The sequence below is a fragment of the Symsagittifera roscoffensis genome, chromosome 2, assembly GCF_963678635.1.
Source record: "Symsagittifera roscoffensis chromosome 2, txSymRosc1.1, whole genome shotgun sequence".
Classification (NCBI taxonomy): domain Eukaryota; kingdom Metazoa; phylum Xenacoelomorpha; order Acoela; family Convolutidae; genus Symsagittifera; species Symsagittifera roscoffensis.
In genome coordinates this window covers 35,068,738-35,087,928 of record NC_087063.1, presented here as the reverse complement: position 1 = coordinate 35,087,928, position 19,191 = coordinate 35,068,738, and the positions used below count along the sequence as shown (strand labels likewise).

The 19,191-nt window shown below is 33.0% G+C and overlaps 1 protein-coding gene across 12 annotated transcripts in view; it reads right to left on the bottom strand.

The window, feature by feature from the left end:
* Nucleotides 1-19,191, bottom strand: part of LOC134840695 (potassium voltage-gated channel subfamily C member 4-like) — a 78,342-nt gene that overhangs the window by 10,109 nt on the left and 49,042 nt on the right. For all 12 annotated transcript variants that reach the window (XM_063856676.1, XM_063856669.1, XM_063856674.1 and 9 more), the window contains one exon: nucleotides 18,250-18,465. In XM_063856676.1, the coding sequence (XP_063712746.1) occupies nucleotides 18,250-18,465 (216 nt within the window). The remainder of the gene's footprint in view (nucleotides 1-18,249; nucleotides 18,466-19,191) is intronic.

The following is a 19,191-nucleotide window of genomic DNA, read 5'->3' as shown; positions in this document are numbered from 1 at the left end:
CTCTCGAGTGTAGTGAGGTCGTCTTGTCTTTTGATGTTCGTCCTTGGTGTTGTATTCTGATCTATATATTGCATCATGTGATTTTACATTTTATAAAACTTTTATTAGTTTAATATTTTTTAATAATGATTTTAGTTAGTTGTTTTCACAAAAGCTTTTTGTTTTAGTTCGGTTATTTTGAAGAGTTACTCACCCTTGAGTAGCTCTTATTAAAAATAAAGGTGTGGTCACAAAGCGTGGATGTAGCGCGGTGGGTTAGGCCGGCTATAGAGCATGCTCAGGACGTCCTTTCCTGGTGGGTTAGGCCAGGAGTGGGAGTATGATTTCATGCGGTGTTTGTGAGGGGTCCTGTTATGTGACAACGTTTTATGTTGGGTTTGTTGTGGTTTTACTTATGTCTTGTTGGTTATGTACTTTTTCCAAAAAGCAAATTGTTTGTGGTATGGGTTTGTCTTTCGACTTTTTTGTGTTTTATTATTTCTTTCTAAGACTTTGTAATAGTCTTCAAAAGAATAAATTATCCAGTTTTAAACTGGGTTAATCCGGTTTGGGTACCGTTGGTTTCCTTTTCTAAGTCATGCTGTTATTCTATGATTTGTGGTATTTAGTAAGCTGCATTGGTTAGTTTTGTTTAGTATATGATTCCTTTCCAACCGGGTTAAAGGAAAGTTTGAAACATGTTATTATATGTTAGAGTTGTTGAGTGTGAAAACTTGAAACTGAAATTCATTATTTTAAACAATTCTTCGTGGGCGAGCTGTGCGAGTGTGGATAGAATTTCTGTGCGAATGAATGAAAATATCAAAAGGTTAGTACTGCAATTGCATTTTATTAATTTACTACATAGAATTTAGAAATTTACTGCTAGTTATGGGGGAATGTTAAGATACAAATTTTCATCATATGTAGATTTACTGCTTTTGGGGGGAAATTTTATAAATTAATTTACTGCATTGGTATTATATTTATTTAATTGTTGGTGCAAAAGTTTAATAGGGTCTTAAACAGTTTTGAAGAAGTTTGCTATTTTTTATTTGTCTTTTGTGAATTTTTTAGATGATCTAGGATGAAGGCTAAAAATCTAAAGAAAACATGAATAAAGAATGGTGAGTTTTTAATATTGTAATTAATTAGTAATATTTACTTAATTCATACTTACCTGTTAGTCGTCGGGGAAAAAACCGTGGGGGAAGATGTCGTGAATTAGTTCTGAAGTTGTTAGTAGTTTAGCTAAGATGCGGATGATATTTTTAGTTTGAAGCAGTGGCCAAAGCAATTGAAGTGCCTTAATAGTGGTTAGTTCTTCAGTGCCTACTGCAAACTCATAAGGTGTGTTTTGGATTAAGTTATAAAATTTGTGGTTAAATTTAGTGTTGTGGATGAATTCTAAAATTGGGATTTCTATAGGTTGTAGGAACTCGTGCGGGATAAGGAAGGGTCGGGATTCTTCTGCGTTGAAGGTCTTGGTGATGGGGCAGAAAATGTACATTTGGGTTATGGGGTCATAATTACGAAGAATACCATGGAGGTTAGTGTCTTTAATACAATATGTGAAATTTAGGAAAAATGGTGAAGTGTATTTGGAATTGATGAATTGGAAACGATGGTGTGGTTGTCTAGAGGGTGTGTGGAGGTCAAAGTGATTTTGGATGAAACGATAGTAACTGTATGTATGTGTTTGTTTAGTGCGCAACATAATATCGTGTGAGCAGTGTAAATCTCTTTCGTGTGGTGCAAGGAAATGAAAGGTTAGTGAAAAGATTTGGAAGCGTTCTTTAAAACTTTCGTATGCTTGTGTGTCTGTTAGTGCTTCTGAAATAATGTGATCAAACTTGCGGTCGAAGATGTTTAGTGTAAATATATATGGTGTCTTGATGAAAAATTTCTCGGTGATTTGTGGATTAGCGAAGCGATCGTCGTCTAAGAATTGATCTTGGTTAGCTCTCATGATGTTGTGATCGTAGTATTCTAGTGTATATTCATTAGCTCTAGGTGCAGTGTGTATTTTTAGTGATTTTTTGTATCCAACGTAAGTAAACTGTCTAGCGGTTAGTGGTGTAGTTAGTCGATATAGCATGTCTTTGTTTCGTTCTATATCGATGGAAGTGCTGAATAAAGGTAAGCAAAGAGGGTTAGTGAAATGATAGTATGAGGTCCAAGAGAGAGTGGGCATTAAAACGTATTCATCTACAAAGTTGCGTGTTTCGTTAGCGTCGTGGGGGGTGTTTAAGGTGTATTGTGGAAATGAGGGTAAAGTGATAGCTAAAAATTCTTTAGTGTTAGTATGCTGGGGGTGGTTGATGTATTCACGGGCTGTTCCTGGTTTTGCTGGGAAAGGATGGTTGGGGAATTTTCTTTTAAAAGTGCGGTAAGCTCTATTTGTGTTTAGTGAAGATATAGTGGATGTGGATGATGGTGTTAATGATTCAGTATAATTTGTAGAGGGTGTAGGGGGATTGGATGAATCTGTAGTGGAGGAGATTTGGTTTATGGTCGGGGTGTTAAGATGGTAGGGTTGTTGTTGGAGGGTAATAAAATTATCTAGTTCTGGGGAGATTCGGGGGGTGTCTGGAGAATGAGATGATTGGTCAGAATGGTATGAGGAGTAGGTTGGGGTAACTTGGGAAGCATAAGAGGGTGTGGGAGTGATTGGGTCAGGGTTATTTGACAATATGGGTTGAAAAGGAGGTTGAGAAAAATTAGAAGGGTTATGAAAATTATTGGATGGGGACGGTTCTGAGTCGGCAAATTCATCGGGGGTTTCAATATTCGGGTTATTTAGCTGTGAGATGGAGTATAAAACTGAAATATGTGAGTTAGTGTCGGAATTCATGCCTGATGTTACATTGCTAGATGGAAAATCGGGTGGCGGAAAAGCAAAAAGTGGTATGATTGGGATTGAAGAGGTAAGATTGGTTGGATGGGAATTTGATCGGTGGAGTGATCCAAGTTGGCGGCTCATCGTGGGCTAAAAAAATGATTATTTTGAGATTGAAAAGCGGTGGTATGGGGCTGTTCAATAATTTGTTCATAAGTGTTATCATCTTGTGACTGGTGTGTCATTATATGTTGGACGGGACTTTGCGATGTATTGAGTCGAAAATTTGGATTATGTGTGATGGCTAAATTTCGAAAATTTCGTGGGACTAGGGATAGTGGATGATTATTTGGTAGGGGTGGTAGTTGTGGTGCCGTTGGCTGTGTGTCGACATTGTTATGTTCTTCGTCGTATGTATTTTGTCGTGTTGTTATTTTTGTGTTATATTCTTTTATTTGTGCGTCTAAAAGAATTTTGTTTATAGATGTGGAAAAGATTCCAAAAAATCCTGCAAATAGTATGCGTGCTACACTTGCTTGTCTGTTTACTTGTGTGTGTATAGCACATGTGTTGTAGATTCCTTTTAAAAGTGAGAAAAGAAATCCAATAAAGTTAAACATTGCGTATAAAATAGTCAATTTTTCTAAGATGTAGTAGGGCCATCCTAGAAAATCAAGGATTTCATTCTTGAGTGTAACAAAGCTAAAAATGTTGATTGGTGATATATCTTGGGGACGGTATTTTTCGCCGTTTAGATATATATAATCTTTAATGTCTTTAAAATATCCGCTATAGTCTTGCGTGTAGATATCGGCAAAACCTGCGGTTTCTGCAAGTTTGCGTAGATTTTGGTCAATTGATTGTCTTTGTATAGTGTCCATTTGTGTTAATAATTCTTGGAATTGTTGTGTTCTAATGTGATGTTGAATATCTGATTTTGAATAGATTCCTATTGATTGTAAGTCTATATTTGGGTTTCGAGCGATAGCGCGAATGCTTTCTGGTGAAAATTTTTTGAGTGATTGCATTAATGTGGGATATGGAGTGAGAAGATAATATTTATTTTCATCAGGGTTTAGTTGTACTACATTGTGGCTATTTTCTGATCCACATGGGACTGCGGTATCCCAGAAATAGGTTCTTCGTGAAAGTGTATCCACGAAATGTACTTTATTCTTATAAAAGATAGGGATTCTTTTATAACATCGTTTATCTTCAAAAACGTATAGTGGTGATACTTTTTTAGTACAAGTATAAAACCATAAGATGTTTCCTTCATAGTCTAAAAAATTTGATCTATTTCCAGATAATAAGTATCCTGCATAGGGTATTTTTAATACTGCTAGTGCAAGTGATTGTAATATTTGTGTTCGTTCTAATTCGCATAGTTGGTGTAGTGTTTCTAATTCGGAGAGTGACATTTCTTGAAAAATTCGGCTAATTGTATAATCTAGTTTCATATCTAAATGAATATCATAGTGGATATTACCGAAATATGTAGTATTCATTAGTGATAATTCTTGTAAGCGTGTGCTTCTGGTGTCATAAGGTTTTAGATGTCCACCAGGTTGTCCGTTGCTTTTTTGAAAATTAACTGGTATATAGGATGTTCCTTCGTTTGGAGGATGACCTGTGGCATATGGGTCGATTTTTACTTTTCCAGTGGTCATGTCGAATCCTTTTTCATATTCAACTAATATTTCAGAGTATTGTGTTCTGTGAAGTGGATTCCTGTATTTACATGCAAGTTCTGTTTCTTGATATATTTGAAAACGTGTCAATTTATTTTCTATATTGTCTATGTTTCTAAAATCGGAACTTAGTTTGCGTGATGGATGGACTTGTTCATAAGGAATTGATTGTATGAAATATTTTTCGTGAAATTTTATCATACGAGCGTGTATTTTTGCTACTTGAAATGTTGTACATGTATCTTCGGGGAACCAAACAATTGTTGCTTGTGTTCTTGTTGTAGGGTCGCAATATCCTTGATCATTTTTACAAGGTAGTCGGATTCCTTGATAGATCATTGTATTATCAGATAAATCTCGTGTGAGTTGTATTTTTTCGAGTTGTATTTTCCAATCGAAAAACATTATTTCTTGGTATCCTTTATTTTTCGTGTCTGCTTTGCAGTTTGATGGGTTATTTATACCAATGTGTGGTATCCAATGTTTATCATGTAGGTCATAGGTTAATCGTCCGTGTGCGCCGTTATACGGGTATTTTTCGTCTAGTTTTATATGTCCTTGGTGTCTTTCAAGTTGTGATTGGTGTACAGAGTCTGAAAAAACTTGAAAATTAACTAATTTTCTTTGGGAGTTTTTATTTTGTGTGATGTTTAGTCTAAGTAATTCATTTTTACAATCGTCGGGATTGAGATGTAAAAGACGTTCTATATTACTTTGATAGAATGATTCATGGTCAAGTCGGTTTTTGTTTCCGTTCGAGACTTGTGAACAATGTACTTTCTTTTCGGAAAATGTTGCTGTGAATTTATAACCTGTAACTGTTGTTGCTCGGGCTTTTGAATAGAGTGTTGCTATTACATCTGTGGTTTCTATAGCTTGTGGTTCTGTTTCACATTGTGATACTTGATTTATTGCATATTTATGTAGTGTTTTTTGTTCATTTTCTTCGCAATCGTAATGTGTTACTAATAAATCTTGTGGTCCTGTACGAGGGGAAGGGTTTATGTTTTGATTTGAGGTTACTAGAAAAAAGAGTTGGAGAAAAATTAATAATTTTAGAATATACATGTGTATGATAATCCTGAGTATGGGTTATAAAATGTAATGTAACCAATTGTGTTTTTGGTGTATCTGTCGTATTTATATATTACTTCAGTAGTTATAAACGGTGGTGGTAGTGATTGAGCTGTTATGTTAGGTGGATTTAATGGGTAGGGATGTTGTGTAATATTGTTTAATTTAACTGTGATTTCAAACTTTAATTGTAAACTGTTTTGTTGGAGTATTTGAATATTGTGATCACGGATATCGTTGTGAATATCTTGGCGATATTGTAATCTATTAAGTGCCCAGTTATGAAGGCGGTTACTTTCTTGATGTTGTCCAAATAATGGTGGAGGTGCTGTGAATGTATTCCAATCTAGTCTTAAAGGAATATTTATTGATGATTGTTCTCGATATCTCGCGTCGAGATTATTTGGAAAATTTAAGTTAAAGGGTGGTGGTGAAAATTGGCTTATTGATGGTGTTGATGGTAGTGATAATGTTTCTGGTAGTGATGAGGATGTTGTTGTATCCGTAGAAATATCTATGGGGTCATTGACTAAATTTGGTTCACCTTGTGTGAATGAATGTGTAGTCCAATATGGCAGTCGTGATGTTAGGTTTGGGGGGTTAAAGGGATTTTCACGTATTTGTTCAGATGTTGGTGTTGAACCTAAGTAGTCTGAGGGTAGACTTGAAGTGCTTCGTTGTGAAAAAAGTGTAGGAGTTTCTGGTGTGATACCAGTGGTGTTTTCTGGAGTGGTTTGTGATGGGGATTGAGGTATATCAAAATGAACTCGGGGAGTTTGAAAATTTCTGTTTCGTCGAGGATGTATAATTTGTCTATTTATTTCTGTTGTGTTTTGGTTTTGACTAAGGTTTCGTATTCTACTTAGTTCTTGTGGTAGTGTTGGGTAAAGATTATATGTTGGTTCACTTAGGGATGCTTGTCGTTGAACTGGTTCTAGTGGTTCAGATAAACGAGCGTGCCGTTCTTCAAAAGTGTATGGATTGTCTTGAAAAGAAATTCGTGTAGATGTTTGAGGATTTTGAGTAGTTGAAGGTGGTGTTGGATTATCTTGGGATGATGTCGGTGAAGACTGATTCTGTGACTGTTGGGTAGCAATTTTTGATGGATTTTTGAATTGTTACTTTAGTGGGAAGGTTTATGTTTATTATAATATTCTTCCAAAAAAATAATTAGAAAAATTGTTGCTAGGGCAAATGTGATGATTGCTTTCTTTATACATTTACATATGGTCAAAATGAGGGATGATAAAAATGTTATGAAAATTACAAACAATAAAAAAATATCAGTTCTACTGAAAATTGTTCGTATCATTTAGACAAGTTGTTAAAATCGTACCTGTGGATATATTCAAGGGTTTTGGAAAGTTGGAGGAATAGTTCGAGTATTGTGTAGAAAATTAAAAAAATGTTACAAAAAATGATTAAGATTATTAGAAAAGATTCAAGTATATCAAAAAGAAATATTATAAAAGCTTCAAGTATTGAAAAAAAATGTTTAAAATTTATAAGTATTTGAGCGACTGTTTGAGAGAAAAGCATTTAAGAAATGATCTCTTGGTCGAATATTTTTTGCTGTTTGAGGCGATTTTCTAGTGTGGTCGAATTATTTATTAGTTTTTTGACAAGTGGGTTGAGTTTTGTAAAAAATTGTTGGGGGCAATTTTCATAGTGACTGGGAGGTCGTCTTTTTCTTTATTTTTGTTTGTCAAATGATCCGGGGTATGGTGAGATTTTTATACTTTAGGCTAATTAAAATCTTCATTTTGTTACTTTAGGCTAAGTTATCAAACTTGTTTTGGGGGTATTCGTGGTCTGAGTTGGGGAAATATTGTTGATCTTTGGGTTATTAGATAAGGGAGGGGTACGGTATTATGGTGATATTTATTTTAGCTGTCAAGTTGGAGTGGTTTGCTTATTTTTGACCTGGAGGTTGTAAAATTATAGTTAGAGATGTGCCTGGAGTTCTAGATTATTCGTCTAATTGATCTTAGTTTGAGTTAGAGAAAGTGGCGGATTGGATGAATCCTATTGGTCTATTTTGAACTAGAATTATTGCGTACTTGTGAGCATGTTATTTTGAAAAATTGAAATGAAAAATGTTACGGAGGTTTCAAGATTGTGAAGTATAAAATCTTAAAATTACTTTTTAAATTCTACTTTCTTTAATATTTTAGATTGGGGGATGAACATTTTGTAGTTTTTACGTGGTTGATTTCGGAGTCTTGTTGTTTTTCTATGTTCAGATTTGTCTATTTCTTCTTGGGGTATTATTTGTTCTGTCATTTTTCTATTTTTTCTTGGTTTTGGAGATTCTTTATGGTTTTGTGTATTGTTTTTGGTGGCGGTTGGTTTTGTGTTTTGATTTTCGGTGGGGTTATCATTTTGTTCTGTGTTTTTCAGATGTGGTTCATTTTGAATGATTTTTAATCCTGTGAAAGAATATAATTGAGTTAATTCGCGGAGTGCGTATTCTTTTGGGTAATAAGGTAATAGGTTGTTTCGATGTTGAACGATTTCTTTTTTGTTTGAGTCGATAATTTTATATGTGACATCAGTGGGTTTTGCAATTATTTGGTATGGTCCTTTTCGAAGGGGTTGTAATTTTTTAGAAATTCCTTTTTGAGTATTAAAATTAGGTATTAAAACAAATGTTCCAATTTTTAAATCGGAGGCTGGTGTAAAACGTGAATTGATTTGTTCATTAATGTTTTGTCTTTGTAATAACTTTTTTGTTATTTTTTGATAAATTTCATTGTGTTTTTTATCTCTATTTAGAATCCATTCGGTGTGTGTACCGGAGGCTAATTTAAGAATTTGTGGGTGATGAAAATGATCTTCATCGTGCGTATGTAATGGGAGGTTATAACAAATTGAGTCTTTATTTGGTTGACAATAACCTTGTGCGTTTTTATGAGAATTTGCTGTAAACATTATTGGTTTGCGTGGCTTTTGGTTAAAAACCATTTCATATGGTGACATTCCTAAAGTTGTCGTAATTTGTGAATTATATGCTAAGGGAAATAATTTTACATCTGCTGACCATTCGGTATATTTTGTATCATTTCCATTGATGATACATCTAAGATATTCTTGTAGTGAACGGTTCATACCTTCGACTAAGCCGTTTGTCCAAGGTGCATGAGATGTACGTGGTTTGTGTTTAATGTTATATAAATGACATAGTGTTATTATTTCATTATTTATGAATTCTGTACCATTGTCTGTAACTAAAATTTCTGGTAGTCCAAATTTTGCTATCCAGTGTTCATAAAGTGTTGTATATGCGTAATAAGCATTACAATGTGGTACTGGGTTAAGTGCTACATAGTGTGTGAATGCGTCAACAATTACCATAATGTAGGAGTTTCCTTCTGATGAGGGTGAAATTGGTCCTTTAGTATCAAATGAGATACGGTGATTAAAGTACAAACTTTGTCCTTTAAAATCTTGTTTTTGTGCTATTTGTTTTTGATTTGGGTAAGGTTTATTCAGTTGACATACTATACAATCATTGCATAGTACTTTTATCCAAATTGGTGCATTTGGGAAGTAAAAATTTTGTATAAAATTTGAATATGTTTTTTCTGATCCAGAGTGTCCTTTAATATTTTGTGTATGTGAAATATTAAAAGCTATAAGAATCATACTTAAAGGGAGACATGGAACTGTAGATTCATTCAGGTTATACTCTAAAAGGTCTGTATTTTCGTTAATTGTTGTGTTGTTAAATTTGCGAAAGTATCGGAGGAGTGTTTTGTTTCCTAGAATGGTTGAATCTGCTTTGATAGGTTTAGTTTTATATTTGTGCCATGATTTCAGTTGTCTAATTATCGGGTCAAGATTTTGATATTGTTTCAGTGTTGAATTTGTAATCGTATCTGTTGGGGGGAGAAAAATGTTTTCAATTTCTAATTTAGATAAGGGTATTGTATCAAGTGGGTCGTGAAGGTCAAAAACTTGATTTATTGTGTATTTTGAATTATTTGTTTGTGGTCCTGATAAATTTATTTTATCAGTTAAATCTTCTTTTTCAATTAGTGGAAAATGGTCTTTTTTAGGCGGGTGTTGTTTTGTTCGTTTTTGTTGGGTGTTACTTTTTATCCATTGGGAATATGGGATTGGTTTGAAGGTTGATGTTCCAAGTAAATCAACTTCATAATGATTATTTTGACAATCTAAATAAAGTGGAAAATGTTGTAAATTATTTATTTGTGATTGTTCAATATCAGTTTTTACTGCATATTTGCATTCTAATCGAGGTGATGTTTCGTTTTCTGCAAGGTAGAATTTTATATTTTTGGGTATTTCAACTGTTGTTTTTCGTGTAAGTAATTCAGGTGGTGTATTTCGACTTAAGGTGTCTGGTAATGCAAGATTTTTTCCTGCAGTCCAAACTATATGTAAGTTTGGAAATTTCATTAGAATTAGTTGAAATCTGTAAACTCGGTGGTTTGGGTTAGATTTCTGTGTGAAGAGAAAGATGATTGGTTTATGGTCTGTGAATAGAACTGTTGGATGTTTTGATCCAAGTATCAGAAATTCATATTCTGTCAGTGTATATATTATGGCTGTACATTCTCTCATTAGAGTTGAGAGTCGTAGCTCTGCTTGAGTGAATAATCGAGAATTTGCTGATATCAAGTTCATTTTATTTGTACCATTATGTGATTGTAATAGTGCTGCGCCGATGCCAAAGTTCGAAGCATCGCACATTGCATAAAATGGTTGATTTGAGTCTGGAATTGTGTTTGAAATTTGTTCAGTTAAAAGTTTCTTTATTTCTTCAAATCGTGTTTGATGTTCTGTGTTCCATTCAAAATTATTTTGTTGTCTAAGGATGTTATAAAATGGTCGTAGATATAATTGCATTTTATAAACATATTTACTTAAAAAGTTTAACATTCCAAGGAATTCTTGGATTTTCTTTTTATTTGTTGGTGGTTGAAGTTTTTGAATAGCGTCAATGCGTGATTTCAGTGGGGTGATTGTTTTTCTTTCGATGTTATGTCCTAAGAATTTAACTCTTGTTAAAAAGAAGTGTGATTTATCGGGGGCGGCCTTCAGATTTTCGTTCTGAAGTATTTGGTGATATTTTTCTAAAACGTTGAACATTTCGTCTTTTGTTTGTGATTGCATAAAAACATCGTCTAGATAGGTGATTGCGTTTTTCTTGAGTATTAGTGGTCTAAAAATTTTGCTCATAAAAGCTGAAAATGTTGCTGGTCCTATGGATATTCCATAGAATAAGCGGTTAAATTCATATTGTTGGTTTCCGATAACAAATTGTGTTAAACGTCGTGATTGTTCATCTAGTGGCATTTGATTGTATGCACTATTCATGTCGGCGGTTGTGAAGTATTTGCCGTTTATTTTTGTTAAAATAACTTGTATTGGTTCAATGGGCCAATTACATTTTGATTCATCTATAAGTGAATTGAGGTATCTAGCATCGAGAACGATTTTTAATGATTCTCTTTTAGCTAGAATGATAACGGGGTTGATAAATGTGTTGCCTTTTGGTTGTTCTTCTTTATTAACTGGTGATATAATGTTGTATTGTTCTAAAATATCGAGTAATCTGTTTACTTTATCATGTAAGTGAATTGGTACTTTACTTGCTCTCTGTTTTTTGAAAACTGCGTTTGGTTTTAATGGGAGATGTAGTGATGAACTGATTTTGCCAACATCGAATTTTGATGTTGCATAGACTGATGAATATTTAATTAGCTGTTTGGCTAACTTTTCGAATTCGTCTTGTGTTATTTGTGAATGTTGGAAATTAAACATTGTTAAAAATTTTTGTTGGTCCTCTGTGTAGTTACTGATGTTGAATGTAGGTTTGAAATATGGAGTTTTTGTGAAATAATCCGTATTTCTGTTTTCGTTACTTATTATATTATTTATAGATAATTCTTCATTAAGAATTGTAGATTGGCAAATATCTAGTAATTGGAGTATATTATTTACGCGATAGGCTTTTTCGTGTATTGGTGATATTGTAGCATTGGTTTCACAATATCCTAAAAGTCCTAAAGGTAATGTTACTTGATAAGGTGTGTTGTTATAAACATGTAAGGAAATAATATCTGAATTCGAATTTTTCAAATATTTTATTGAAGAGATTGTGATTTTGAAAAATTTATGAATAGGTTTGAATTCAAAATCTGACATATAAAATTTTTGTTTGTTTTGTTCTTTATCATATTGGTGAACTTGTTTGATTGAAAAATTATATATGTTCCCTGATAGTGGTTTCAGGTGTTTTCTTTGTTGGTTATATATTGGATAAAATTTTGAAAAGAATGGTGGTTGTTTGTTTAATCTTTGAAAAAATGTTAGGGATGTTTCTTTTGTTTTTGTATATTTATCTTTGATTAATATTTTACTATTTAGTATGTTAATTGTTGGTATATACTTCGAAAAAAATGGTATTCCAATGATATTATATTTAATATCAGTGATATGGAATATTTGTTTAAATGGCTTGTTTAGAATTTTACTTTGCTCCATTGTTCTGGTAGGGAGGAGAAATAATTGGATTTTTCCGTAGTTTATCAATGTTGATCCTTGTGCTGTTGCTAGTTTACTGGAGGTTTCAAGAGGTGTTAGCTTTGGATGTAAAGTTTTTATTTCATTCCATGTGGGAATGTTTATTATGTTTGATTCTGCTCCTGAATCAATTAAAAAATCTATTTCAAGGTCTGGTGGTTGAAATTCTTTATTTCTTGGGCTTTCTAAGAGAAATGGTATTGTCCAAATTTTTTCTTTGGGTTGTTCTTTTTGTATATTTTGATAAATGTGGTTTGTATTCAAGCATTTTGTTTTGGTATTTTTATTGGTTTGATTTGTAGTGTTAATCTCATTTGTTTCTTGTGTCGTTGGTGTGGAATTTATGGGTGTAGTGTAATAATTTTGAAGAAATTCTGATTGATTTTCATATATATGTGATGGAAAGGGTTGTTCATATATGACAGATTCATAGTCATTTTCGACTTTTATCATATTGATAGCAAGAGTGTTTTCAGTATCACTTTCTGAATCTGATGATGTACAGTTTATTTGATTAAGTTGTAATGTATCAGTTACTGTGTCATCAATACCTGGAGGGTCTGATGTTGTTTCTGGGTTAGATTGTACTTGATTGATTTGCCTTTGATGTTTAGGTGTATTACTTCTATGACGATTATTAGAATTATTATAGTTATTATTATTCCTATGTGGTGATTGGGAATAATTTCTGTAACGATTATTATAACTTGGGTGTCGATTTTGTGAATTATTTCGCGATCTGTTTTGGTAGTTATTGTTTGGTCTGTTATAGTTCGATCTATTATATGAGTTATTCCTTGATCGATTGTTCGGGTAATTCTGGTTTCGGTTGTTTGAATAACTTCTATTTCGATTATAGGAGTAGTTTCTATTCCTATTGTATGATGAATTTCGTGATTGATTGTTTGGATAGTAGTTATTTCTTGATTGGGAATTAGATCTAGAAACAAATCGTTGTGTATTTGAATTTGATCTGGAGTAGTTATTTCTACTATTTGGTCTATTGTAGTGATTTTGTGATGAGTTTTGTGTATTTCTTCGTTCTGGTGATCTTCCTCTATAACTTGAGTTATATGGGGATTGATTTCTTGTGTAACTTGTATTGTTCGGGAGTGGTTTTCCTGAACTGTTGTTGCTGTGAACTGTTTTGTTCGGTAAATTTTGATCTTTTTTCATGTATTGATAGAATGATTTATTTGGTTCTTTGTATTTTTGAGGTTTATTTTGATTATCTTGCTGTTTTTGTCTACATTCGGAAATACTATGTCCGTATCGTCGGCAAAAATTACACCATTTTTTGAAAGATGGTTTGCCTTTAAAGTTTGGGTTCTTTTCGTAAATATTAAGTATTTCAGTGATTTTTTCAACGAGGTCTGTTTCTGATTCCTGTATATTATTAATATTAGTGGAAGTCGTTTCAATTTTGTTAACGTATTGTAATTTCAGATTTTCCGTTTCTTCTAGTTTCATCGTGATTTCTGCTTGTTCTAGTTTGTCTACTAGTTTTCGAAAATCTAAATCGGGTTCTCGAATTGAAGAAGGATGAGATGCTCTCTTTTTTATTGCTATTTTCCTTAATGGTGGTGTTAAGGTCATCATTAAGATTTCTGTCATCTTTGTGTTTTTATAGTCATGTGTATTTAGTGAATATGCTTTTCGAACTAGTGTTTCGATTCGTACTGCTATTTGCTTGATGGTTTCGTTTGGTAATCTGCGAATTTCATTACATAAAACTCTTTGTTGTTGTTTGTTTCTTTCGGAGTCAAACATTTTTGAAAATTCTTGTGTAAATCTTTTCCAGTTTGATTTTATTTCTAGAGGTAGTACTGAAAACCATTTTTGGGCTGCGCCATCTAAAGTTGTTTGTATTAACGCTGTGCGTCGATGTATCCAGTTTTGGTGTAGTGGCGTATTAATTGGTTCAGGTCCAATGTTTAAAATCAAATTTGCTGTTTTTGCATTTAGATAATCTTCTACAGAGTATTCAGGATCTGTTCCTGTGAAAACCATTAAAAGTTTGTTTGATGTTATTGATGATCCACCCATAAGGTATGGATTCATTGTCATTTGTAATGATTCTGCTGCATTTGGCATTTGAGAAAAATTTGAAAGTTGGTTTCTTGTTATTTCATGTTGTTGAAGATAATATGGGAGTGGTATTTCATTTTGCATTTGTGATGGTTGATACGAGTGTGCAGTCATTGGATTTTGTTGTTGAATTGGTTGAAAAGATTGTGTATTAATTAGATTTTGTTGTTGAATTGGTTGTTGATGTTGTGCATCTATTGGTTGTGGAGAAAAATTTCTATGATTTGTACGTGTTCTCTGTATTCCTTGTCTACGATATTCTTGAGTATTTGGTGCAAATATATCTGGTTGTAAGAAATCGTCATCTGAGGATAAATAATCCATTTGATAAGATGTTTGTTTTTTATTTTTATTCTGTTGAAAAAATGGGTAATTTTCACTGCGATCCTGTGGAGGATTTGGTTGAAAATTTTTGGAATTATATTGGGCTGTTGGGTTATCCCAGTTTCGAGGTTTTGTATATTGGTTAAAATTCCTTTGTGGTTGATAATTTGTTTTTGATGGATGTGTATAATTATAATTATGGTCTGCAAAGTTGTTTCTAGTGAATGTTTTGCGTGTTTTTGATGGTATTGTCATGGGTCTGTATGTTTGGTAATCCATATGTGAATATTTAGGGGCAACCGAAGGTTTAACGGTTGATTGTAAGGTTACCTGTGTTTGTGAAGGATTTGTATTTCTTGGTGTTATTAAATTTGGGCGTATTGGTGAAATACTTTGTTGTGTAGTTGTTGTGTGTACAATTTCTTCATTTGTGAAGTGTGATGGTGTCTGGATATCTTGTTGAGTAAGATTCCTAGTTCCATTGAGGTTTTCGTTGTGTATGACTGTAGAGTTTAAACTATTATTTTGTGTATCGGGTAAAAATGTATTATAGTTTAATGGAGTTGCATCAATTGTTAATGGTATTACTCTTACATAATCTCTTATGTAAGATATTGTACCTATTGCTTGACTTGAGATTGATTGTGGAAAGCTTATAAATGCGGGATGAGACCATTCGGGGTCCCAAACATAATCTGATTGTTCTGTGATAGCGGTATCATCGTTCGAATTTTGGGGTCTAAAATTTTTTCTTGCTTGTGCAATTAAATCAATATTGTGTGTGAAATAATCTATTATGAACCATGCCAAAATTTTTTGTAAATCGTGTTTGGTATGTTGTGAAACATCGTCTTTCGTGAAATTTTCTTTAATGATGTTTAAATAACTAGAGAGTAGTGTAATTTCATGCCGTACTCTTAAATGTTTAGATGTTTCTGTCGGTGAGACATTTGTTAATGGAAGTTCATTTTCTAATATCGAAATATAACTATATATTATTGCGAAAACTTCATTGGTGAATATGGAGTTTGCTCTTTGTGAGTTATGGTATTGGATGCTTTTTATATATTCTGAAAAAACTTTTGAAAATTCTAAATCAAGATCGTCTGTTTGTATAGTATATGTTCTATTATTATGGTTTGGTGAGGTGAATTCTATAGAGTAGATTCCATACTGTTGTGTTATGTTGCATATATCTTTTAGATAGTGATCTATGATTTGTCTTTTGATTTTTACATCGGGGAACTCTGTTTTACATGGACTGATTCCGGGTTCAAATAAATTTACGAGTAAATTTTGACAAAATATGTGTTGTCCTCTATCAGTATCTGCATCTACTATAAAGGGAAAGATTTCATCATCATCTGGAGTTTCGTCACCTGGGGTGTGTGTTGAACTCATTTTTTCGTTCGATGACTGTTAATATGTAATTATTAATGTGTCGAATTGGTTGATTCCAATTGTATAAATGTACTGGTTTGTGTTTATACTGTTTTTTTATTCTTCTTTTTCCTCTTTGTGATGAATTTGAAGTTGTTTCTGAGTCAGAAAAATATAATTGATCGTGTTGTGGGTAATTTTTATCTATTGATTCTTTTAGTTTGTAAAGTTCGTCTAAACTGTTGGTTTCTGATTCTGAAAATGCGTTTCGATTTTTTGAAAATCTTTTTCGTGTTATTTGTCTTTGTTTAGTTATTATTTTCCTCTTTAGTGTTTGTCGTTTTGTTCGAATGTATCCAACTGTTTGTGTATGAGGTGTGATTACAAGGTCGTATTTTTTGTTATCTATTTCACAATTGTGTAAAATGATTGTTTGTTTATTTCCTAGATTTTTAAATGACATAAGGTTTAGAATGACGGATGCAAAGGTTGTTAAATGATTTCTATTTTCTTAAACTGTTAGTTCTTACGATTTTTTGGTTAGCTTAACCTGGGTCTTTTTGTTCAGGGTTGGAGAGAAAAGTATATCGATTCCGAAGAATGATTTTTACTTTCTCGTGACTAGTATAAGCTAAGGTGTTAACTTACTTAATCTTACTTAGGGGTAGTGATTGTGTTCAAGGGTTGGAGAATAGTAAATCGATCCACAAGGTTCAGGTATAATTAGAACGCGAGTAGTTCGTTAGATACTATTTTAAACTTACTAAGTCTAAGATTTATCCTGGGTCTGGTAAGAGGGGGGGTCAAGTGAAGGATGAATAACCGAAGTTCTTCACTGTTTATCCTAATTTGAATGATTAGTTTTGGTTAAAAAATTTCTATTAGTCTTGGGTTTTTAGAGAGGGTTGGATAGTGAATCGACGTTTGAGGTCGTTAGACACTAATTAAGTGGGTGGGGGAGAACAAAGTTGTTCTGTTTGATCCAAGGATAAGCCTTGATGATCAAGTTTAAAATTTAATTAAGTAGAAAATGATTTAAGATCCAAGGATAAGCCTTGATGATCTGGTTTTAAAATTAAGTGACTTTAAATTTTGATAAAGTTTTAAATTTGTGTAAAGGAAAAATTTAGTGTTTTGATGATATTAGTGAGTTGATGATTGCTGTTATGTTTTAGGTGATGAAGCTGGAACAACAGGATGATTTATGATTACTAACCATTTATTGTCATGCTACTAATTTTTATTTTTATTTTCCAATAAATATTTTTCAAACATGTTTTGTATATTACTGCAGAGTTTTAGGAAAACGATCTTAGATCTTTTTATCAATCGTTATTGTATAATATTAATTTTGTTTAGCGCCTGAAATGATTTTGAAGAGTAACTTCAAGGTTTTATGTTTGCAAATGGAAATCTAAATTCATTGCAAGTAGTATTCGAAATATAAAAGTTTGTTCTGGCTTTTGCCGAACTATCATATAACTATACGGCAAGTTTCTACTTTGTCGTATGTCGTCTTTGGTTCGAGGTCTTCTTCCAATTCCGGGTAGTTCTATTATGGTTCGGAATATTGGCTCTGATCTATTGAGTCGGAGAGACATTTCAATTAAATTATTGTCGTATAACATTTTGTAAATGTTTTTGTCTAATTTCTAATCTATTTTTGGTTAATTCTAATCTAGTAAGGTCTTGTTCGAGACTTATGGTCGCACCAGATGAGTTAAGACTGGGGTGTATAACTCATAGAGTAATTTCGGATAGGGTACACCGTCTGCTCGTCACGCTATCTTATTTTCGGCCGGATAGATTCGTGCAACTTCTTAGTCTAATACCGATCCTAATCTTACTCTTATACTATCTAGTCTCAGGTTGTTTAACTAGTCTCTGCTAGGCTCAATAGATCTAGGGTATACTGGTTTATTGCGGCTGCTGAAGTGCTCGGGAGAGTCCAACTAATTTCTAAGTTAAATTCAAATCTCTCTGGTGCTGAAATTACAAGTAACTTCAGCACTTACAAATAAGTGGGTTGTTAGTTAGATGGATCATGATTGGTTAATATTAAATACTTTACATTGGTAAAACATTTAATTTATCCAATCATAAAATATAGTTTAGATCAGGTTCCACTTTCCGCTTTTACCTTCCTTTCAGCAAATGCATTTGAACTGAACTTAAAAAAAGAACAAAAGAAATACAAAAGACCAAAATTGGTCTGAACAAACTTATAGATTTTTTCTTACTAAAAAAATCAATACAACCCATATAAGTGTCTTGACTCGGTTCACTGACATTTAAAGAATTGAAACGGAATAAAATAAAACATACTCCGTCTGTTCCTGGCCTGTTTGTTGGCTCTATTCTGCTGGTCTGACCTCTGCACCTTCTCCACTGTGGCAGGCAGGATGCGCCGTCTCCTCTTGGGTAGTTTCTTCCTGGCCTCCATGTGTTGGTAGAAGATGGTGAAGTTGCTCACTATGACTGGGATGGGCAGGGAGGTTGTCAACACACCCGCCAGAGCGCACAGCATACCCACCAGCATTCCTGTAATTTTTAATAATTTTTGCTTTAAATCATGGATCAAGAGCATAAGGAATTGCCCCTTTTTACTAATCCCTAGATCAGTTAACATCCTGCCATGCAATTGAATATGTAAAATACTCTATTCTTGTTTATGTGTGAAATGTTCGATAATTATTGATCGATAACTTCCAGCTAGAATCAAACAAAATTGCTCCTTGACCTTTACTACAGAAGGAGAGGTTGTTTTAGTTTGTTCCTAATCCCTTAATGCTAGAGGAGTCGATAAAGAACAACATAAATGATAATGATGACGACATGATGACAATTGTTGATCACAAAATGAACAGCTGCTTTGTTGGTTTTTTCTCTCTATATGAAAAAAGGAAAAGATAGTTTTTTTGGAGAAAAAGGATTTTAAAAAATCAAAATTATAATCTCAACTAACAAAGACACCATTTAGAAAGAAAAGAATTATAAATTTTTCTGCTTGCTTGAATATTTTGCGAAACTGCTTAAAATTTTATCAGAAAACTTATCAGATGTTTTACTAGTCACAAATTCTATCTGAACTAAATAACATGACAACAGATAGCTTTTTTGTAAATTTTTATTAAAATTTTCTTCATAAATCTCTGGCAGAATTTTATGACGAAAAATGATGAGCTGGGCCTCAGAATAATCTTAAAAAAATACAGTTGAAACTTGAGCCTTGGCCTTGAAAATTTGACATCCCTGGCATTTGAAAAA